Source organism: Zymoseptoria tritici, chromosome 7, assembly GCF_000219625.1.
Source record: "Zymoseptoria tritici IPO323 chromosome 7, whole genome shotgun sequence".
Lineage (NCBI taxonomy): Eukaryota > Fungi > Ascomycota > Dothideomycetes > Mycosphaerellales > Mycosphaerellaceae > Zymoseptoria > Zymoseptoria tritici.
Window position 1 is genome coordinate 2,229,825 of NC_018212.1, and position 23,002 is coordinate 2,252,826.

General features: G+C 53.4%; 7 protein-coding genes across 7 annotated transcripts; 2 read left to right on the forward strand and 5 right to left on the reverse strand.

Annotated features, from left to right (window-relative positions):
• Nucleotides 1-1,611: 1,611 nt before the first annotated feature.
• MYCGRDRAFT_94768 (uncharacterized protein) lies at nt 1,612-3,366 on the reverse strand (the record flags this gene model as incomplete). Its single annotated transcript, XM_003850933.1, has 1 exon — nt 1,612-3,366. The coding sequence occupies one exon, from the start codon at nt 3,364-3,366 to the stop codon at nt 1,612-1,614; it is 1,755 nt and encodes a 584-aa protein (XP_003850981.1).
• Nucleotides 3,367-3,877: 511 nt separating this feature from the next.
• On the reverse strand, nt 3,878-5,287 carry MYCGRDRAFT_94769 (uncharacterized protein; the record flags this gene model as incomplete). The annotated part of the gene is made up of 1 exon (XM_003850932.1): nt 3,878-5,287. The coding sequence occupies one exon, from the start codon at nt 5,285-5,287 to the stop codon at nt 3,878-3,880; it is 1,410 nt and encodes a 469-aa protein (XP_003850980.1).
• A 509-nt stretch (nt 5,288-5,796) lies between these two features.
• On the forward strand, nt 5,797-6,642 carry MYCGRDRAFT_94770 (uncharacterized protein; the record flags this gene model as incomplete). The annotated part of the gene is made up of 1 exon (XM_003850834.1): nt 5,797-6,642. The coding sequence occupies one exon, from the start codon at nt 5,797-5,799 to the stop codon at nt 6,640-6,642; it is 846 nt and encodes a 281-aa protein (XP_003850882.1).
• Nucleotides 6,643-18,478: 11,836 nt separating this feature from the next.
• Nucleotides 18,479-18,950, forward strand: MYCGRDRAFT_94771 (uncharacterized protein; the record flags this gene model as incomplete). The annotated part of the gene is made up of 2 exons (XM_003850835.1): nt 18,479-18,505; nt 18,561-18,950. 2 exons carry the CDS (start codon nt 18,479-18,481, stop codon nt 18,948-18,950), a joined length of 417 nt encoding a protein of 138 aa, XP_003850883.1.
• Nucleotides 18,951-19,382: 432 nt separating this feature from the next.
• On the reverse strand, nt 19,383-19,817 carry MYCGRDRAFT_94772 (uncharacterized protein; the record flags this gene model as incomplete). The annotated part of the gene is made up of 1 exon (XM_003850931.1): nt 19,383-19,817. The coding sequence occupies one exon, from the start codon at nt 19,815-19,817 to the stop codon at nt 19,383-19,385; it is 435 nt and encodes a 144-aa protein (XP_003850979.1).
• A 380-nt stretch (nt 19,818-20,197) lies between these two features.
• On the reverse strand, nt 20,198-21,053 carry MYCGRDRAFT_94773 (uncharacterized protein; the record flags this gene model as incomplete). Its single annotated transcript, XM_003850930.1, has 3 exons — nt 20,198-20,504; nt 20,561-20,905; nt 21,016-21,053. 3 exons carry the CDS (start codon nt 21,051-21,053, stop codon nt 20,198-20,200), a joined length of 690 nt encoding a protein of 229 aa, XP_003850978.1.
• Nucleotides 21,054-22,164: 1,111 nt separating this feature from the next.
• On the reverse strand, nt 22,165-22,479 carry MYCGRDRAFT_94774 (uncharacterized protein; the record flags this gene model as incomplete). Its single annotated transcript, XM_003850929.1, has 1 exon — nt 22,165-22,479. The coding sequence occupies one exon, from the start codon at nt 22,477-22,479 to the stop codon at nt 22,165-22,167; it is 315 nt and encodes a 104-aa protein (XP_003850977.1).
• Nucleotides 22,480-23,002: the final 523 nt, after the last annotated feature.

Genomic DNA, 23,002 nt, shown 5'->3' on the forward strand with positions numbered 1-23,002 from the left:
CTGCCCCATCAGCTCCGCGTTTTTTGCATTTTTTTGCTACTTGTTCGTCCTTTACCAGACCGAGCACAGTCTTGCTCCGTTCTGTCGCCCGCAGAATCATAATTTGTGCATGAGAGCTGTGTACAGTCCTGAACTGCCCACCACAATGCGTTATCGCGACGTGTTGTAGACTGCGAGCGCTTGTCGGATCTCGGCCCGCCCGCAACACCCGTGTCCGGAGCTTGTAAATCACCCTTCTTGTCCTCGACCTCTCCCAACGACTCCCCATTCCACAGCGTCCGCAATTTGCCGTCCTGTAGTATCTTTGCTCGCACGTATATCAACAAGATGAAGAGCATCCAAGCAAACGCCTTGCCGCAAGAACTGCCAAAGACCTCGACGCCGTTGAGCGCGCCAATGACCGATATCTGGACCAAACTGCCGCAGGAAATGAAAGATAAGATTATTGTCCAAGCGGCCACCACTCCGTTGGAACTCCATCTCTACACCACCGGGCCAAATCAAAATTACCTCCAAGCAATAGACATCGAAGCCTGGCAGACAGTCAAGAACGCCCTCTCCGTCACCCAAAGCTCTCGAAAAGCTGCGCTCAAGATTCTGCACGAGTGCGGCTCCATCGAAGACGTCGACATCTCCCTAGACGAGCACGACTGCTACAGATTCGGCGCCTGGACCCGCCACCGACCATCCAATGCTCTCCTGGCGCACTTCAACCTACTGTGGCGCTGGATGCCGTTCTACACTCCCAACGTGTCCAACTACCCCGACGTCATGGCGCATTGGAAGGAGAGGGATCCGGTGTACGAGAATGCGAGGATTAAGTTCTTCGTCCCGTTTCCGCATCCTGGACAGGCTCGCGGTGTGGCGCGGATTGAGATCCATTCGAGTAGCAACCCGATCACGGCGTGGGCTGACGAGGAGATGAAGGCGATGGTGTTTGAGTGGGTTTTGTGTGTGAGCACGACGTCTTGGGCATTCTCTGATTACCATGGGACGTTGCCGTTCCCGATGGAAGTGGCTGAGTTGCGGACTCTGCCTTGCTGGGTCGAGACATGAAGAGTCAACCGGATCAGACAGGTGATTGTTTACGCAGCCGAGGACATGAGTGGAAGCGACTGGGGTATCGCGAGAGGAAAGGCACCAATTTGTGGCTTCGACATCAGGCCATGAGGCCTGTTCACGAAACACTCGTCCTTGTTGCATAGCGCAGACTCCCAGCTTCAGTGACGCAGGGCGCGATACTTTGACGGCATTGTATATAGCAGCATGGACGTTGGAGAAGGAGGTATAGCCGAAAAACTAATGCAGATTGCCCATCTCCCGCTGTCACAGGTATTGGATGTCCGTTGCTGGCTGGAAGCAGATCTGAGCAGAAAGCAGGAGACATGGAAGATACAGCAGGTATAGTTAACTCAATGTATACTCGCAGTGACGTTCTCGAGCTGTGTTCCAATTGCAAAGTTCGCCTGTCCGCTGTCGTCCTCTGTGAAGATCTCAATCACTGACAGCATGCCTCCTCTGCCTAATCTCGTCCCTCATTACTGCTGTTCCGTTCCCTACAACTCTTCCAAGATCCGGTGCAATGTACAAGTCAAGTACGCCCAACTTCCATCATGTCCGGAACGCAGGTTTCCATCCCAAGATCTCCGCAGGAGTCTTCAAATGCTTCGCGTCCTTGCCTGAACTCCTTTGTCCTCCCACACGTGCCGGATGCGGAGCGTCGGAGCTTTGTTCCTCGCTCTCGACTTTGACGGTGGGATCGCTTTCAGCTTTGACGGGCGAGTCAGTCAACCAAGTAGTAGGCTGCTGGCCAGGCGAAACGGTATCGCTTTCATCCTCCTGCTTGATGCGTGATTCCTCGTTCTCGACCTTGAAGCGTGTCTCACCCGGCTGAGACGAGTTCATGCCAGCGCCTCTTCTATGGTTGACAGCGTCCCTCGTCTCCGACCGCGAGCCATTAATTGAGTGGTGAGCTAATCGCCGTGGCGGAAATCCTCGTCTTCCATCGCTGGCCGGGACTGCCCATGGAAGACCTCGCAAGGCTGGCGGCAATTGAGCTTCACGCTGATTCCTCGAAGAAGCATTGGACTCTTCGGTGCCGCGGACCGATGCTTCGATCGCTCGACCACCTCTTCGACCCACAAGACCACCCCGCTGTGCCTGCTCACGCTGTAGACCTTCTGCGAAACCGCCTGCAACGTAAGGAAAGCCAAAACGATGCTGGCCACCGAGACCTTGAGGTGGATGTGTTTCGACGTCAGGACGAAAGCCAAACACACTCTCATACTGTTGAGCTCTCCTCTCTGCTGCTTCTTCCAACACACGACGGTCCGCGGCACCAGAAGCCTCGTAGCGGGCTTGGACCTCTGCGTGCGATTCGAAGACAGCGGCACGACCGGCGTTTCGTCCGCGCTGACTTGGTAGAACCGGGAACAGAGGTGGCAGACGTCGAGCGATTTGTTCGCCGCCACGGTGGGCAACGCCTGTTGTGGAGGGACGTTGGTCGAACGGGTTGGTCTTCTCTCTATTCGAGGTTGTTGAGAAAGACTCTCCGCCTCGTAGAGTACCTTCAAGACGCGAGGGCTCGATGGCGAGACCTGGCTGACGTCCTTGTCCATCGTGCTTTGAAGTAGGCGGACGTGATGTCGATACAATCTCACCCTGGGGTCGATCATCAAGCTCATCGTCGACTCCAGCCGTCCTCCTTGCATCAGCAGTACCAGCACCAGCAGCGACGCGCGCCTGCTTCTTCTCACGCCGCTTCCGCATTTTCTCCAGGTGCTCCTTGTTTCCGCGTTCCTTGAGCTCAGCATGACGGCTCTCATTGGTTTCATGGTGCGCCTTCTGCTTGTCTGACATCTCGGTAATGGTTTTGCCGAAGATGCGCAGCATGGGATCTCCTCCAGTCGGGTGTTGCTCGAAGAACTGGTCCCTCGCCTGTTGCATCTCTGCTGCTTCTCTTTGACGAAGGCGTTCGTTGGCTGCTGCGAGTAATCCGCCAGGTGGTGCCTTTGGTCTCTCACGCCGCGGTGTCAAGACTTCCCGAGTAACCTCATGCGCCTTAACATCATTCTTCCGCGATTCGACTGCGTCTTCCTGCGCTCCAGCCTCTTCTACCTGTGCGTCTCTTGTGCTTCGACCTTCCCTGGCCAGGACTTCTTCCACTCGAGTTCTCCGACGATTCCTCCTATGTCCTCGTTGCATCGCGCCTGGTCGGGTGTGCTGAGTCGCCATATTCTCCACCTCTTCGTCGCTCCTCTGCTCATCGACTCTGCGCGCGAGATCCTCCGCCGAAGCTGCAGTGCGCCTGGAACGTTGGGGCTTCTTCTTTCTCGGCGGCGTCGGTCCGTCATGGCGGCCGGGCATGATGCTGACGAGCGAAGGCGTATCGTTTCGTGAGCGCTTAAGGAAGCAAGCTCTGTCAATATCGATGGGAGCGTTGGCTGAGATGTGCGAAGAGAGGTGCTTTGTTGGAGTATAGGATGTTATGAATGGGTATACGTGGAGACCGTTGATGTCTTTGGCGCAGAAGTTGGGCGAATGTTTGGTGTAGTATAAGAAGCATGCGATTGTTGAAGCAGTGTCGTGAATTGGGGTTCAGGAACCAGAGACGGTCGAGGATGTAGTACGTTATGAAGCATGACTAATCCTCCAAATGCTGAGGTATTCCCCTGCGATGCCTGCAGCAGGCATGCCTCTAGACTTGGGAATGTGATAGACTCAGGATGAAGTAAGGATATGTTCAGAAGAAGACTGTTCGCTTGATTCTCTATCGATCTACTTTTGAGCTGACGATATCAGCACCTTGCTTGCTACAACGGTTTGTTGCACTCTTTGTGCAGCACTTCTTCCTCCTACTGCGGCGTTCCAGAAACAACTACTTGTCTTGATCTCGACGCTCCAAGCTCTCGCCGCCTGAACGACGTCCTGAAGCAACCGCAGCCGCATTGTTCGCTTGGTCCGCATGCTGAGCCCGCAATGCCGCGAACGCTTGCTCGCCGTACTGGCTTGGGCCGTTGCCGCGAGGAGGAGGAGGAGGAGGTGGAGCATATTGGCGGTTGAAGTCTTGATCGCGCCGCAGCTGTCGACCTCCGGACGACGCGGGCGGAATGCCGCCTCGCACGAAGTTGTCGACTCGGAATGGCTGTCTCTGATTCCCGGGCCCAAACGTTGACCAATTCATCTCGCCGTGCTGTCGTCCAAGCTGGCCTGCGTATCGCGGTGTTGCCGGCTGCCGGGTTGATGCAAAAGCTTGCTGGCGAGCCACTGCCGCCGTTTCGTCCATGAGGAACGTCTCTCCTTCTGCAGCAATGCGAGCTTCGAAACGGACCTGTTCCTCCGCACGTCGCTTCAGCTTCTCCAACCTGCGCTTCTCTGTCTTCCGATCGCGTTGCTCTTTACGCTCCGCCCTCGTCCGAATTCGCTGGCCAGACCGCTGAGGTCTACCTTCATCGTCCTCACGGCCCAGCACATCTCTCTCAGTCAACGGAAGATTGGCGGTCTGTTGTGCCGTCCATTGCTCTGCTTCTTCCTGTTGTTGGCGAGCGGCTTCAGCCCTCCTCGCAATCGCCCTCTCTCTCCTCTGACGCGTCAGCGCGCCTGAATTCTTGCGCCGCGGAGGACGTTCACGCTGCTCTTGCTCGACCTGCATCTCCTCTGCCTCCTGCACTTCTCCCTCGTCTTGCGCGCCTTGAACGTTGAGCAACTGCTCAAACTCGTTCGCTCCCGCAGCGACCACGTTCTCTCCCTGCTCTTGCGCGGCGCGCCATCCGGCATAACGACGTCTCAACTGCGAGCCCTCTTCTCGCTCATGCGCAGCGCCTTGCGCTTGCTGTGCTCGAACATCTTGCCGCGGCGTCAGGTGTTGCGGGCGAGTGACTGTGGTATCGTTCCGCATGACTCTCGATGGCTCTTCCGTGCTTTGATCGTCGATGGCGGAAGCATTTGTCCTGGTCGGTGGTGCAGGCGTCGGAGGTGCGCGCTTTGGCTGCTTCTTCTGCGGCTTTGAAGGATCGGGGTAGTGCTTGCCCGGCATGGTGCTGTTGATCGAAGGCTTGTTCGGGAGAAAGGAAGCTGAGTTGATTGCGCTGTTGGAGGGATCGATTCGAGTCTTGCGGTGAGTGTTTGGAGTATAACTTGTTGAGTATGGGTATATCGAGAGATACAAGTCGATGGGCGCAAATGCTGACAAGGTGTTGATCGATGACAGAAAGGAAGCAGGTCGTTGTACAATGGTGCTGAAGTCGTCGTTGTAGGCCAGAGACTGTCGAGAGTCAAATGCGTTCATGAATTCTCTGCCAGCGGTCAAGCCACAAGTCCTTCACTTTCTCATCATCAGAATCACATGAAAGATGAGTCAACCGCGTACATAAGCTAGCGTGCTGCACCTCGAGTCCAGTCAAGACCCTAAGAAAGGCGTGACCAGCTCGCTTCCCTGTCCATCCGCCTTCACTTGCCTCGACTTGCGGTGGCTGAATCAAGTCTTTCACATGACAAATCCTCCCAGGAGGACATGACTTAGCGCCCGTTGTTCCGCACCACTCGGGATGAAGACTCGAGCTTTACTGCGCCTCAAATGCTGCTGAGGAACAAGTGGATGCATACAGGGGTCGGTTGTTCCGTGCAGCGGGGAGGACAGCCGGGGTGGATCGTTCGTTGGGAGGGGAAGATTAGGCGAGCAGAGGAGAAGATCGGCAGAGTTCAGCTCATATGTCCAACTCCCAGCTCACCTTATACGACAACACCACCACAACGAAATCCAGCATATCAAACCAGCACAGTATCATCGAAGCGGAAATGCCTCCAATCCAAGATTTCCTCCTCGTTCTCCACGCCACCGTCTCCGACCAAGAAGCTGAAGCGACATTCGCACGCACAAAAGCGATTTTCGACGTAGAGAACATTTGTGTGCTGTGGTTGGAGGAGACCGGCGGCACGACTTCTTCCTGGGCGGTGAGAGGTGGAATCGCCTTGCCGGAAGCTGCGCGAGAGCACATCCGTGCGGATCCTGCTGTGCGGCTGTTCTTCCCTCGTCCCGCTCGCGACCGCGCTGCTGGAGGTAGCGTCGAGCCAACAACGCAACCGCTTCGGACGAGAGACTTCTTCCTCCTGGTGCTCTCCGATAATGCGACAGACCATGCCAACATCACCACCACCGAGCGTACAAAAGCCATGCTGGAGAAGGAACGCATTTCCGTCCTAGAGATCAAGCAAGGCGACTCCCTCAACTCCTTCACAGTCGAAGTAGTCGGCCCTCTCTCCGACTCCGTCAAAACTGCCATCAAAACCTCTCCCGAAGTTGCCCGTTTCGACCTCGCCGCCTCCGTTTCTCTTCCTCCTCTGCTCCCTCTCCGCCAGATGATACAGCAACCAAGCCTATCATTCCGCTATCGCATGGTCCTGAAGCAGGTCACGCACAAAAAATGGTTGCGGACGAGTTTCCAGACAGAGGAGGCGCTGGATCAGGCGGCGTACATCTTGAGGGGAGAAGGTGTGACGGTGCTGCGGGTGGGGTGTGTGAGTAGTATGTCGGGAAGGAGGAATGTGTGGGAGATTGAGACTGTGGTTCCGATTGATGAGAGGACGCTGGAGAGAATTCGGGGAATTGATGATGTGGAGACGCTTGGGATATTTGTGGGGTGAAGGGGAGACGATGGGGATGGGAGTTCCGGCATGGGTATAGGGAGGCTTGGGGGGTGGAGAGGTGAGCGAAGAGATTGCGGTGGCATGGATGAAGTATCGTCTCCACGAGTTTGGTACATTTGCGTTATTGAGCAATCAACGAGTACGGAAAGCCAATGGAAGATCAAAGACGCTGACGTTTGCTGCTGTCCAACGTCCAAACGATCGAACAATAACATCCGGCTGAAAGTACGAGCATCGACGATTGTGCGTAAGCTGTTCAGTGGCCTCGGATTAGTCGGGCGAGAAGGTCGGGCTCAAGTCACTCCGGCACAAATGATCAAGACCTCTCTCGACCTCAACATTCTCGTAGCGGAAGACATACGATGCTGCCGGCAAAGGTGCCTCCGCCTCCTTGACGTGCTCGCCGTACCAACCAGGCCCAATCACAGCGCGCACTACCTCGTCTTTCCCGCGCCAACATGGCTCTGGATCAGAATACACCAGCCGACCATACTCGCTCCAGTGAGGAGCAACTTTCACTCCTTCTTCTGCGCTGCCGCCTCTACGCCGTGCTCGACAGACTCAGCAAGAATAGCAGCACAAGCCTGTCAATGTCTTCAATCAAGCCGCTGGATAGCAAGCTGCTCCGCAGATCCAGTGGCAACAGCCGAAACATCAGCCTTAGCCTGACAGTGTGGTGGATCGAATCGCTCGAGGGCGGACCGGCCTCCAGAATCAACAGCCGTGATCACGACTTTATCTTCCCGTCGTTGCTCAAGCTGTCTCATCCCATATGCAGCACAATCGGTCGCCGCCCGCTGTCGATGCGAAGGCGTTCGGTGTCACATCTGCCTCCGCCGAATACCGACAATCGGCATCTGATCCCCTGCCTTAGCGGCATATGCACCCCTACTAGGGCCTTTTGAGCTCGTTTAAGCCAGATTGCGCCCGTAGTATAAGGATACGTAGAATCTCCTCCTTTCGAGAGAGTATCGAATCGAGTCTGTTCTAAAGTAATTCATACTGCTACTCTATCCTTAACTGCACCTTTTACACACGATTCGATCTACCCTACAGCACGACGAATTACTTCCGAGATGGCTTCGTCTCGTCCCGGCCTATTAGGGAGTAAGAGCACCTGTCGCCGTGCGAACGAACCCGCCAACGACCCGGAGACTATAGAAACCTCTACTTAGACTATCGTTAGCGACGACGAAGACGCCGAAGGCGGGCCTAAAAACCCGGAAGAACCTATCGGGCACTAGGATGCCGCTAACGAGGGCGAAGAAGAACCGGAGAACCCTCCACAGGAAGAAGACACTCCACCTAAGGGAGAAGAAGACGACATTAATGAACAAATCCGCAAGGAAGAGGCCGCTACCGCTAGACAGGAGCGCCTCCTCTAGCTTAGCCTTCTCTAGGCACGCAACAAGGCTATAAGGGACCGCATCGCCCAGGTACAGAACGGATCTATCCCTACTGTCCTGCCCGATGCCCTAGTTCGGCTATCCATCCCTAAGAACGCGCTCCTAAAGGCCCGGAATCCCTACATCTTCGAGGGAAAGAACCGCGCTAACTAGGAATAGTAGCAGGAAGACATTAACCGAGCAATTAACTAGGCTAGCATAGCCACCGACGAAGAAAAGATAGAATTCGCTAAAGAATAGATGGCGAGACCCCAAAAGTAGCACTAGAAGCGCTACCTTCTCGACAAGGCACCTGTTCGGCCAACATAGAGCGACATATAGCTCGTAATGCTGGATTCCATAGGTACAAAAGACGAACGCACCCAAAGAGCTATAGACAACATTAAAGAGGCCAAACAGGGCGACAGGACCCTAACCGGGCTGATAAACTACCTAAAAGAACAGTAGGATAAGATCGGTTGCACCGACATTCCTAAGATAATCTATAAATTTAAGGGAGCTCTTACCCCGGCGGTTAGAAACAGGCTCGAACAGGGCTAAGTTACCCTTACGACCCTCGTAGATGCGGAGGAACGAGCTAATATATCGTACCGACAGATATAGGAATTTAACAAAAAGCGCTTAGCGAAGACTTCCGTCGACGAGACTAACGGAAGGCGCCTAAACAAAAACAACAAGCCCCCGAGTAGGCCGAGAAGGGCTAAAACCCCCCCGAAGGCGGCTAACGAGGAGAAGTCGGCTACCGCCTACTAGACATATAGTAAAGAGGGCCACCGGCGCTAGGAATGCCCTAACAAGGACTAGTCGGGAAAAGGGAGAGCCCGCAGTAGATCCCCTCTAATCGCTGCGGGTTAAGTCTAGTACTTAGAGGCCTAAAGAAAGGCTGCCGAGCTAGGAGGAATTCCCCGAACTATAGGGGAAGGGCTAATACGCCTTAAAGTGGAGATGCAGGGTCCTAATAGGACTAAGACACTCCAAGCACTACTCGATTGCGGAGCGCAAAGCAACTTTATAGACAACATAGCAGCCAAAGAGCTAGGCCTAAGCCCCGAGTTAGGGCAAACGGCCTAATACGTAGCACTAAACAGCCAGAGGATGGCTGTTTAGGGAGAATGCCACGTCCCGTTTAAAGTAACAGACACTTAAGGACACACAAGAGGATATATAGAAACCTTCGCAGTCGGAAGAATCCACGGGTTCCAACTAGTCCTCGGCATGCCCTAGCTAGAACGATAGAACCCGAGGGTGAACTTCATCCGCAAAAGCGTCACCTAGAAGGGGACGAAAGGCAGACAATAGAGGCCGGTTAGGCTCGTCTTACCTAAAGAGTTCTAGAAGGACGCCTCCGGCATCCCTTTAGGGCGCGTTTAGGCCCTTGCCGCTTAACGCACAGACGACGCGCCAAAAGAACCGGAACTTCCAAGCGAATTCTCGGATTTCGCGGACGTTTTCGCAGAAGGAAACGAGTCCCTTCTCCCCGAGACGGGGCCGAATAAGCTTAGTATCGACCTCGAAGAAGGCAAGGAGGCCCCGTACGGCCTATTGTACAACCTCTCTATAATAGAACTGGAGACTCTGCGCAATTACCTCGCCGACAGCCTAGAGAAGGGGTGGATCCGCCCCTCGACCTCCCTAGCGGGGGCAGGCATCCTCTTTGTAAAGAAAAAGGACGGCGGCCTACGTCTGTGCGTCGACTACAGGGCCCTTAATGCCGTTACTATTAAGAATAGACACGCCCTGCCCCTCGTCTAGGAATCTCTGGACTAGTTAGCGCCGGCAAAGTTCTTTACAAAGCTAGATATACGAGACGCGTACCATCGCATCCGAATTAAGGAGAGTAACCAGTAGAAAACTGCCTTTCGGACGAGGTATAGCTACTTTGAGTACACTGTAGTCCCGTTTAGGCTAACTAACGCCCTAGCAGTGTTCCAAGGATATATGAACTACGCCCTCCGGGGCCTGCTAGACTACTGTGTTATAGTATACCTCGACGATATCTTAATATACTTACAAGACGCCAAAAGCTACAAGAAACACGTTAGGATGGTCCTCGAGAGACTTAGAAGACACCGACTCTTCGCTAAACTATCAAAGTGCGAGTTCTTTAAGCGGCAAGTCGGCTACCTTAGGTTCGTAGTAACCCCAAAAGGGGTCGAAATAGAGGCAGAAAGGATCCAAGCTATCGCTAACTGGCCCCTTCCGGCCTTAGTTAGGGACATTCGCATCTTTATCGGATTTGCGAACTACTACTGCTAGTTTATTAAGGGATTCTCCCGCATAGCTAGCCTACTAAACCGCTTGACAGAAAGAGGCCCAAATAGTGCCAAAGGAGGACACCGACAGAGAAAGGAGGAATCAGTTCCCCTCGAACTCCTACCTAACGTAGTACAAGCATTCTAGCAGTTAAAGACCAGGTTTATTAAAGCGCCTATCTTGCGGCATTTCGACCTAAAACTGCCTATCCGCGTCGTAACAGATGCCTCTAGGTTCGCCGTCGGGGCAGTACTGTCCCAACCGCATAAAACGGAGGGCAAAATGTACTAGCACCTAGTAGCCTTCTTCTCTAGTAAGATGAACGCGGCCGAAAGGAACTATAACATACACGATTAAGAGCTTCTCGCTATAGTCGAGGCCTTTAAGCACTAGAGACACTACGTTAAGGGCGCTTCGCACCAAATTAAGGTCTTAACAGACCATTACAACCTAAAATAGTTTATAACAACTAAGCAACTAAGCCGAAGATAGGCAAGATAGGCAGAGCAGCTGTCAAACGTCGACTTCCGCATAACGTACAACCCGGGGTCGCTTAATGCCGCCGCGGACGGAGTGAGCAGACGCCTAGACTTAGAAGATAGGGACTACTTGGGACGGTAGATTAACGAAAGCGACAGTGCTCCTGTATTAGACACCCTTCGGCACCAACTAGGTCTGTCCGAGGGAATAACAGCCGAATCTAGCCCTGTTCGGTCCATAATAGCAGTTATAACCTACTATCTGCAGCTCGCCAGGACCTACTGCAGCAAAATGTATATAATAGCGAGCACTCTAATAGAAGAATTATCAGACTCCCCGCTAATTAATACAATACGCGAAAGCCTGAAACATAACCCTATAGCATCGATAGTCGAACTGGCTATAAATGACCCAGATCCGCCGGAATAGACCCAAAGGTGGGCTATACAGGGCGAATTCCTCTTCTACGAACGGAAACTGTACGTGCCTGCGGGCCCAGTACGCCTAGCAGCTCTCCGCTAGTGCTATAACGATCCCCTGGCCAGCTACTTTAGTTTTAAACGGACCCTAGAGCTGTTGCAACGGTCGTTCTACTGGCCGGACATAAGAAAATACGTTAAGGACTACGTAAACAGCTGCTAGACATGCGACAGGGCGAAGCTACGGCGACATAGCCTATATGGAGAACTCTATGCGGAAGCTCTACTAAACGGGCCCTAAGAGGACCTAACATTAGATTTCATTACCGATCTGCCCCTAAGTACGTTCATAGGGCACATATACGACTTAATCCTCGTCGTTATAGACAGGTGGTCCAAAATAGCCCACTACATTCCCGTACGGAAGGACATTAACGCCGAAACCCTCGCGGAGGTCTTCCTAAGAGAAATCTTCCGCCTTCACGGAACTCCTAAGTTAATTACGTCCGACAGAGGACTAATCCTTACATCCAAGTTCTAGAGCACGCTTTGCTACTACCTTAGGGTCCGAAGGGGCCTAAGTACCGCATATTACCCCTAAACGGACGGTCAGACGGAACGTTAGAACTAAACGCTAGAGCAATACCTACGAGTGTACTGCAACTACGAACAGGACGACTAGGCATAGATGCTGTCGGTAGCCGAATTCTCTTACAACGATAGCGTTTATGCGACAATAGGGGTAACACTATTCCAAGCATATAACGTTCGCGATCTAATTGCTGCTAGATAGCCCGACCTGCCCTAATTAGAGGGCAAAGCTCCTAGTGCGGCGGAAATAGCGTATAGAGTAATCGGCCTGTAGAAAACGCTATATAAAAGACTAGCTGCGTCACAGGAGAGACACGCACGATACTACAATGCTCGCAAAACTGCGAAAACGTACAAGGTTAGCGACCGTATGTACCTCTCTACTCGATATTTAAAGTCTATCCAGCCGTCGGAAAAGCTCGATTATAAGTATGTCGGCCTATATAGGATTAAGCGAGTCGTAAACGACGTCGCGTACACGCTAGAACTGCCGGAAACGATAAACATCCATCCTACGTTCTACATCTCCCTGCTAGAGGAGGAAAAACCTGCCAAAATCACCGAACGGGCCTAGAATAGCCTAAAGGAGATCCGATTAGAGGAACCCGACGTTTACATAGTAGACAAGATCCTAAAGCGTAAGAAACAACACAGCAGATAAATGTATAGGATCGCGTGGAAGGGCTGGCCCGCGTCTGAAAACACTTGGGAACCTACGACTTACATTAGCCCTGCTGCGATAAGAGCATTTAATAGAAGCACGGGAGGTACTAAGGGCGGTAGACCAGCACGATAGATATACAAACGCGTTATTAGTTACTATTAAGGCCCAAAAGACACTAGTTAACACTACACTAACTCCTTAGTCCGGTTCCTAGTTACCTAAAAATTTTCTCTACTTTAGAAGAATTTCAATCCAATGAAATCCTAGGGGGGGAAATTAGGGGCCAAACGGGCCCCTAAGGACGACATTATCACACAACGAGAGACAATCAAGCACAGTGAAGTCATTTTAATTCCATCTGATCCATAAGTCGCCAAGTCGTAGCAAAAAGAAACAAACCCGGGCGTTACCGCACCTATCAGTCCTAAAACGAGCCTAAAAGAGGCTAAAAGAGACAAAAGAAACACGAAAAAGCGCTTATATGCTTATTCCTTAGGCTTAAGGTCCTTAGAGAGGTCGTACTCGGTCGGACGGAGCACTCCCTCTACAACGGAGGCCTTCGAGCCCTTCTTAGCGCCCGCACGGGTGTAGACGGTGTCTAGAGCGGCCGAAAGGGCCCGAACGCGACGCCTTAGGCGGTCCTCGGTAGATCCTTAGGCTAGAATAAGTCGCTTGCGGGGGGTGTTAGGCACGTCTTCACCCTATTGGGGTTAGTAGGGCACTTTTGGGCAAGAAGGGACCTAAATACTCACAAGCTCCCTCTTTCGCTTCACAGCCTCCTTAGCGAGCAACTTCTCGCGCTTTCCAAGCATAAGCGGTCCCGTCTAGTCGAATTCGGCCTTGCCTTAGTATAGATGGAGGCCGTTAACACCGGTAAAGGAGTTGAAGCGCCTAGAAGGGGGTTAACGGAGCCAAACAGACCCGAACTAACTACACATACCCCTTAATGCGCACGTAGACCGCCTTGTAGGCCGAACAAGCCGCCGTAGCTATCGCTCCGGTACCATCGGCGGCAATAGCGGCCCTGCGGAGCTTATTGGCTCTCGTAATGTCGCCTTTGACCAGTTCCGGCATCTTTTGACTACATTAGCCCCCGAAAGCCCCCTTTTAACCCCGTGTGTACATACCTGGAAACAATCGCGGTTAGAGCAATTATAACACTTCAGGTGATATTCGTCCTTATCATCAGTTGCCTACTTATCCGGCGATTCGCGCGCAAAGAGGCAGAACTAGGCCAAATCGGCCTTGTTTAAGGGCTTGTTAAGGCAGTTAACGTACGGATTGCCCTTAAAGATGCCGTTAGCGGCGAATTGCTTGCGTTAGGTCGCGATAGAGGCGGGTTGCGTCATAATAGGCTCGTTCGGTCGCGGATGGGGTCGTTTGGTAAGAATAGCGGTTTTTCGATAGAATTCGAGGTCGTCCGGTAGAAAATAGGGCTAGGAGGGAACTGAACGCCACGTTAGCACTATACAGGCTACAAATGCCCCTTAGGGGGGCACTTTTGGACCTGTTTAGCTATCGGATAGGATTAAGTTACACTTACTAAGTCTGCACAAGGTTGTTAAAGAAGAGAAGAACTCGAGGGATCCGAGCCTAGGTTTTGAAGCCGCAGTGGACCCTAATTAAGGCCTTAGGCTATTAAACTTAGCAAACACCAAAAAGAATTTACTCGAGGTGAAACTGTTTAGAGCGCGACGCTCTACGCAAGGAGGGGGGCTATGTTACATCTGCCTCCGCCGAATACCGACAATCGGCATCTAATCCCCTGCCTTAGCGGCATATGCACCCCTACTAGGGCCTTTTAAGCTCGTTTAAGCTAGATTGCGCCCGTAGTATAAGGATACGTAGAATCTCCTCCTTCCGAGAGAGTATCGAATCGAGTCTGTTCTGAAGTGATTCATACTGCTACTCTATCCTTAACTGCACCTTTTACATTCGGAGCTCAGAATTCATCCTGTCTGGTACCTCGGTCCGTCTCCAAGGCAGCACTTCCGCGATCTTCTCTTCCTAGGTCTACAAGATTTGCCATTGTTCGCTGCCATTGTTCGCTCATGTTGTGGCGTCGAAGCTGGATACAACTTCGTCGGCGGGCTGAACGGATTCGTTGCAGGTGCGACACTCTGCATCGCGAGGAAGGTATGCCGATCCCGAACTTCACCTTTTCCATCTTTCTCTCTGCTTTCGACATTACCTTCATGTTCATCACTCAGACACCTACTACACCACCTCCAACGACAATATATGGATGCCGCCACGATTCGAAGACTGCGAGAAGGACTATGCCATCCGGAGCGACCAAGCTCTGATCACCAAGGCACGCGAAGCAGTAAGATCACAACAGGATAGCATAAATGGAGCAGCGAAACGACCAGGAGATCACCTTCGCTAGGACGTGAACTACGTGGCGAAGAAGCGCCGTTACAACGAGGTAGGTCGTCGTCTTCTGGCCCAAGGTGATCATCAACCAACCTGGACACGAAGCAGTCGTTACAAGCTCCGACGAGCCGAGCGTAAGCTAAAACACCCGACAATGTATAATGACCTCCCTCTTATTGCAAGCCGATGGATAAGGACTAAGATCACTGCTCCTTGTCCAGCTCTCCAGCCTCCCCGAGTCCCTCGCATTCGGAGGTAACATCTTCCCACCGGCGCCTAGACTCCAAGATCTGCTGATCCAACCTTGCCAAATAAATAATTCTCTACACCGACCATCCTTCAACCTTCTGTACGGGCAATGACAGGATTGAGAAGCAGTCAACTACGACCAACGCTCCAGCTCCTGCTTCGGAGCGGCGAGGTAAGCTCTACTCTACTCCCCCAACTAGGAGATACGCGCGCCACAGTTCCGATGTGCCTTTCTTAGCTACGAGACTGTTCAGGGACGATATTTAACGCCCGTGTGGACCTGCATGACCCAAGCAGTCTCGGCGAATCTAACAGCAACTATAGCAACTACAGTTCCGACATGGCTTTCAGAGTTGCCAGGCTGTTCAGGGACGATATTCGCTGTGTTCACTGCTACATTTGTTGCTGCAATTTCCCTGTCGGCCTTGCGCCGAGTTGGGGACTTCATCCAACGATGGTCAGCTAACAAGCCCTACTCAAGGTGGAATTGCCAGTCGTGGGTGATCGAGTTGTGTTTTACGCTGGACGGTGCCGGATCACTGCGTGTGAGATGGCGAGGCGTTCGCCGCGTCATCAGAACGCGCGAGCGATGGCAATAAATGATGACCGATCTCCCTGAGAAATGGCCTACCTTGGACTTCCACCCGTACCAGCCAAGGGGTCCAACGCTCCGGCCGTTCGGAATCCGGATTCGCCAGAGAAAGTCGAACTGTCCAAGCTAGTATTGGCTTACATGACAACGAGAGAGGAGGATTCACTCATCGACGAGAAGAGAGAGAACCGATCGGCCAGGCGGCTATGTCCGAAGCCATGCTAACGAAACACGAGAATACCGAAGGGAACGCGGGCAGGCCGATGGGCCACCCGACACGAGAGTTTCCAAAATACTCCAAGGCCACATCAACTCACTCGGAATCTCGCGAACATGGCCGTACCGCTGTATAACGATTTCTATACTAGCGCATGGATTCTTCTGATACGGTTTTCTCGGTCATAGGCTTAACGCCTTCGGTGAAAACGTCTTGCAAAAGGCACTTGCAAATCTTGACGTGGACGCTACGGGCCTCGATATGTACGAAGCGGTCTGTTCGTAGTTCGCCAGCTGGTTAACATCTCCGTATCGCATTCCTTCCTGGATCTTCTGGCGCGTGGTCGACGGTTGGCGCACTATCAAAGGCTATCATGTCTACTTTGCTGAATGCATCCGATAGATGTACCTGCGCCGTGCCCGTAAATTCATTCAAAGATGGTCAACTCCTACCCAAGGTGAGCCGCCAGTCGTGGGTGATCGAGTTGTCTTTCCGGATCGATGCCGCCGACCATGGCAATGTCAAGCCATCTTCCCCAACTTTTGCTCGCGAGCTCAGAAGACTCGAGTGTGCTCGGGTCGACGACGCCTGGCTTAAAATGATATCATCTCCATCGCCCAACAAGGGCACCACTTCACGCCGGAGGCAGCTTGCCAGGCGCACAAGCGTTACCAGAAGCGCCGGTTCCTCGCCTTCCACTACTAACAAGACCTTGACAAAGCGGTACACGCCCGTATGACCGGTTTTTGTCCTTGGGCGCTTCCTCTCGCTGCCGGAAGGCACTCTCCTCTGGCTCCGCCTCTCGTTCCGGAACTCTTCGGTCGTGCACTGCCGTAGAAGTGCGACCACAACCAGTGTTGAGGGATGTCGTGGCTCCTGATGCAGGCGCAACGAGCAAGAATTAGTGCATGTCAGGCACGGTCTATGATGAGCTTTGTCATCTTTTGACCACTTGAAGCTGGTCTCTTTGGTCACGACCCGTTTGACGACACAGCGGTTCCTGAACGATGTCGCTTTCCAGTCCGGGTTCGCATGATAGGGCCCCTTGATCGACGTTTGGACGTTTTCCAGCACGCTGCGCGGCAGATCTTCCGACGAGAATTCGACTTGAACTCCCTTTTTCTCCGGATCCATTCGGAGACCGTGTCCAGGTCTTCGATGTCAATGCTTCGAACGATGCCTCCGTCTAGGAGATGAGCAAGACTGAACCGGCCCTTCAGCTGTTTTCCCCAGGTCCAACACGATCGGATCGCTGACAGAAGGCTGGTGCACCGTGAAGATAGGAGGATCTACCGAAAATACTACTAGGCAATGACCCGCACTGAGAATATCGCGAGCTGCTTTATCCAGCAATCGTACGAGCGCTTCGTCGAGTACGCTATGCAGATTGGCAGGACCGAGACAGAGGCCAGTTGCCTCCTGCAGGAGTAGCATAATCAGCTCCGTAAGAAGTTGTCGAGATTCTCAGAGGCCATCCAGCTGAAGCGTGAGGGGGACCACTTCCGCGAGTATGAATCTAGGACGAGTACTGTGGAGAGAGCGGGCAGCAGCCCAATCATACCAGGGTATGACACGATAACAGAGCTGAGGACTCAAGTTACCGATTTGAAGCAACGGATCCAGATCCAGCGAGAAGTCAACCAGAAGTCAACCTGGAGAGAAGCCGCCAGCTTCGGCTCGACCGTGCCAGTTCACCCGGAGACTCTCCAAGGATCCCCGTGAGAAAGAACTTACTTCAGGCAACATTACGAGGCAGAGGCGCCAGATCCAAACTGCAATTCGACTTGTCGGAGATAGAGTCATCGCCGGAGAGAAAGATTTCAACAGGAAAGGAAAGGCGTGTGAGATACTGCAGCGAGGAAATGTAGCTTACAGACACCGAAGTACGTTTGCGAGCTGCTGGAGTCTGCAAGCTCGTGCTTCCTGCAGCTCGTCAGCATCAGAAGACCAGAATGTTCGTTTCGGCTCGAGCGAGTTTGCTAACCGTTCTTTGAATCTCTCTTCGTGCAACATCTGGCTCGTTGTGGTACTGTTTGCTGTTCTTCCTTTCACAACTTGTGTCCACCAAAAGTATATAGCTCCAAAGACTCACTCTCGTCATCGTTCGACTTGATCTTCAGGCTCTCACCTCTTTCGCGCATCTCGGCGAATGGCATTTGTAAGGAGTGAAACACCACAATGGCTGCGATCGCAGCCGCGACAATACTACACATCGCCAACCTTACGACAACCAATTGTGAATATCCTCTTCGCCGACAATAAGAAGAAAGCCCACTTCTGCGTAGGTGAACCGGCAATGGGATCTGCATATGCTAAAGCTTGGCGCCGGCGACGTTTGACCTACATAAACTTCGCTCCCTCCACTTCTACACCACTTTCTTTCTTACCTTCAAACACAACCACAACGACTACCGCTTTCCTTTCGACCGCAGACTCATCCTCCGCCAAAGCACATTGGAGTCGTGAGTAACAATTCTCCCGATCGCATCACTTTGCGCACCACACTAACATCCTCGAAGTACCTTTCACATATACACAACACTCGAACCAGCTTTTCAAGCCCCCACTCTCTCCTCACCAACCATCATGGACGCCAGCAAGATGATGCACAACGTCCGTTCAATTCTCCCTTCCAAATCAGAAGCGCACAGCTGACACTCCCTTCCAGCTCTCCTCCGCAACCCCGCGACCCCGTCCCGTCCTCTCCCCCCTCCCCGGCCTCCACCCTCCGCCAGGCCCACCACGCTCCCCCACTCCACCACCACCCTCTCCTCCACCCACCACCGACGGGGACACCCCCACCTACGAGTACATCCTCCACCTCACCCCGTCCCTCACCACCGCACAAGAAAACGCCGCCATCGCGAACATGAGGAACGTGCTCGCGCAAGCCGGGGTGGAAAACGTGCTCGTCGAAGCGGAGGAGAATGACGACGATGGGAAATTCTGGGTCGTGACGACGAGGGTGGAAATTTTGGAGAGGGAGATGAGGAGGGTGAGGGCTTTGAGCGGGGTGGAGGGATTTGAGGTTAGTGATGGGTTGGAGGATATTGTGTGAGGGGTGGAGGTGTTGGAGTAGTGTTTCGGCGGACAGCAGAAGGGACTGAGTGGATGATGGGCAAAGCAGATCGATAAGAGGTCGTTGTCGTTGCGAGAATGATGGGATACAGTAACGTCAGAAGTGATTTGCGCGATTGAATTTTGTTATCGCCAGTATTCAAAAGATTAGTGCAATTCCCGTGACCTTAGTTGGGCCTGAGCACGTCGATGGAACGCCCGCCAGGTCAAGCATCATCCAAACAAGGCACTCGGGGAAAACATCAACCCTCGAGTCACATGTTTTGATTATGTTCCGCGACTTGAGTGGCTTGCAAGCGACAAGAGCAAGACAGCGTCACGTAGATGATGCCGATCGAGCAGGGATAGGACATTAAGACGAGCACATGGGGCGTGAGACTCCTGTGGTATTTGCATTCGTGAGTGTAGCAGACTATGATACAAAACCAGCCCCAGCGTCGGACCTCCATCCAGCTGTCCCACTCAGACTTTGCTTCAACCCGTCAGTCATGAACCCATCCAATCTCAATCGTCTTCCATCCTTCCGACTCCCGCAGCTCCACCTCTCCATCCTCCAGTCAGTCCATGAAGGACAAAAGTTTGGGCGTTGGGCGTTGAGCATGGGCGTGTGACCCTGAAGGCGAGAGTTGAAGATGGTGGGGTGAACGTATCCATCCTTGTGCATGGCGTCGCTGTGGACGACAGCGTTATGGGTGTAGAAGCCCTTGCCGCTGCTGATGTTGAGCTGGGCGTCCTGGCAGATCTGGCTGAGGGTACCGCGATCGTAAGTCGAGCGACGTTGACTACTGTGAGCAGCGGCGTACTCGGCGTGCTGAACATACGCAACTACCCAACGGGAAGTGACCATGTTGGCCTCATCCTCCGCCGTGGCGGCAGAACGTCATCAGAAAAAATGGGGTCCATCATTCTGCGTTATGTGGGGAGTGGACCAAAACGCCAAGGGCTAGTGTAGGAAGAGGTGCGAGATGTATTGCCGTTGTGACGATGATGGCTGTCGACCTCGGGAGCGAAGGTGATGCGACGAGGAGCCGCAGTGGTGTAGTCGTCGCCATGGCCGTGATAAGTGCCGTTCTGAGGAGTCTGAGCGGGAAGAGTCGATGAGGTGTTGGGCAAGGTGGACTCTTCACCGATGCTGGCAAGACCGTGCTGGGCGTTGCGGGTGATCGTGCATGGGCTGTTGCGAGTACCTTGTGCGATTTCATCCGGTTTCACACCTGAAGGACACCTTCACGTAGTGACCTCCCACGAAGGGAGGCCCACCATCAGTTGTGAAGATTGTGCGCACAGGGCTCGCAGAGTCCGAACGAGTTCCGATCGGCGCGACATGACCTGGTCGGTGGACGAAGTCTTGGAGAGCGCCGTCGAGCTCACGATGAGTGGGTGAGGCGGACCATCGTCCGCGGTGCTGTCCAAGTTGAGGAGCTCAACTGGATGCTTCTTCTCGGTCTTCATGCCGGACACCTTGCGGTGCTTGACCTGGTCGGCCGAGGCGGACCAGGCAAACTTGTATTTGTTGGGGTGAGCTGGATCCAATCTGGCATGTGTCAGTTGTGACGAGGCGGTAGGGACGACTGCGGTGGAGTGACGTACCTTACTGACTGGTGTGATTGAATGGGGCGGGCGACGGACAGCCCGCCCCATTCAGTCTGCGACTTGTCGAATTTGTGCTTGTAAAGATGGCCGCCGCGGGTCTCTAGTGTATTGAGGGAGACCCGCGGCAGCTGGTGCTGGTCGGCGCGGGAGAGCGGTCTTGTGGCAGAGGTGTCGCCGCGGGCCACACAGGTGCAATAGGGCAGCCCGCGGCGACGCTTGTGATGTGTTTTGAGTGATCTGTTTGAAAAGCCGCCGCCGGTCGCCATATGGGTGGGGCAGACCGGCGGCGACAGCTGTAATCGATCTGGTAGCCCTGCGAGCGGGAAAAACCGAAGCCGAAGTCTGTGATGAATGTCAGCGGCGGTCGTTGTGATTTGATGGATGTGAGTGGTACCTCCGTCACCGACGGCGGTGACTGACGTTCCGAAGAACGAGGAGCTAAGCGTGCACACGGAATGGTCCCTCGTGTCGGCTCCCATACACCCGGCATGGTGGTGATATGAATGTTGATGGATAAAAATGTTAATAATAAGAATGTTGTGATGGAAGAAGAAGAAGAAGAAGAAGAAGGAGAAAGTGAAGCTGAGAAGTGAGGGAAGAGCTTGAAGGCGGCAGCAAAATCGGGCGCTAGTACCGAATCGACAGCGGCGGCAGGGTTGAGTGAGCGTTGCTGTCGGGCTTCACATGTTTGGACGGAGGCCTTTAATGTGAGCAATTCAATATCATCGATCACGAGGACAGCGATTCTGTCCGACAGTACAGCGTTCCGTCTGGCATCCTACCATCGCCACGACGTCCTCCGATCGAGCAATCCATTCCTTCCGTCCTGTCTCGTCCACCAGACCGATCCACTTCGAGAAAAGCCACCGCTTCCGATTTACCTCAACGACCAGACCACCCTCAATGAATCGAGTATACATCCTGGACCAACAGCATACCCTCTAATCCGATTGCCGTTGCTGGGAACAGCGTGTGGGAATGGCAGACCTGCTTGGCCCGTAAAGGTATGAAAAGGAGATCGTCTGGCGTCAAGAGTTGGACACGAGGATTTGGGCACGACGAGGGAACAAGACCTCTACATCGATAGTACTGGCACCCGTACACATCACGCAGATCGCTTAGGAGCGAAGTCGAATGGAAAGAAAGACTGAACGTCCTTAAAAGCGAAAAGTCAAGCCCGTACTTGTAGTCGACAGTAAGTCGTAGTACGTATTTCGACCATGTCAATGCTGTCCACAGTTGCCTTGTAACGCAAATGCAAGAATTGCCCAAAGCAGCGATGTCTCACACTTTCCCATTGTTTCGCTCATGAAAGTTGCCGCATTAAGTATACTGGATCCCGACATTACCATGAAGGGCAGTGCAGGGCTTGGTACCATTCCTGGCAATCCGTGGAATGCATTGTATGGCGTCGAAGTAGAACCACATCCTGAGGCTTTGAATGCAACAATGCCGAGACGGAACTCCAACGTCGTATGTGCCTCCCTGCTTCTCCCGTCCACCAGCCTTTTGACCGTCTGCAACCTCCCTGCTGCCCTCTGCAATCAATCGTGCCGTTGAAACCATTCCTCCTCCTCCACCTTCCAAACCGTCCCTCCCCTTCACGGGATCCACCCCATCCTCCTCGCATCCTCCTCCGAATCAAACCCAACCACTCCCTCAATCCGCAGAATCCACTCTCTCGTCCGCCAATACACCGCAATATCCGTCTTGATCTCCCAGACAATAGGCACCCCTTCCCAAACTATGCCGCCTCCTGTGGTCGCCGTGACGCCTTCAATGCCGAGGATTTGGATGGCCTGTCCGGCTGCACGATTACTGGCTTCGTTCATGATGTCGTGGCGGAGATGGAGGAGGTGGACGACCGGCGTGCCGGGCGGTGGGAAGTCGGAGGGGGAGGATTGGCGGAGACCCATTGCAGCGGCGCCGTGAGGCTGGTGAGCTTGGTGGGAGGTTAGCAGGCAATTTCCTGATTGTTCTCGAACTGCTGGGGCTTACTTGTATGTGTGTAGATGGAGCTGGCGGCACAGTCGCTGGATATTGTGTGAGAGTGATGGTTAATGTTGTGTCGACTCGTTCAAATGTTGTCGGACATAGCTCGTAGCGCCAGATTAGAGCGCTGGTCATCCCTGCGGCTCCTCCAAAGTTCACTTCGCCGTTGCCTCTGCATGTGCAAGTTGCTCACCTTCCCACCTCCGACATCGCGGCCACCTTCCACTCCACCATGGACAACAACAACCATGATCGGCATCATCAATACCTGCGCACCATGCTGTATGCGTTTCTTGAGAGGCCTTGGTGTTCTTGGCCCTCTTTGACCTGTCAATCCATCCGACCGACATTCCATCCTGGCACTGAGCAACCATTCGCGGCGATTGCGCGAGATCTCATCACCGGCCAGAACTCAGTTCGGCAATGGCGGGTGGAAAGGGTAAGAAG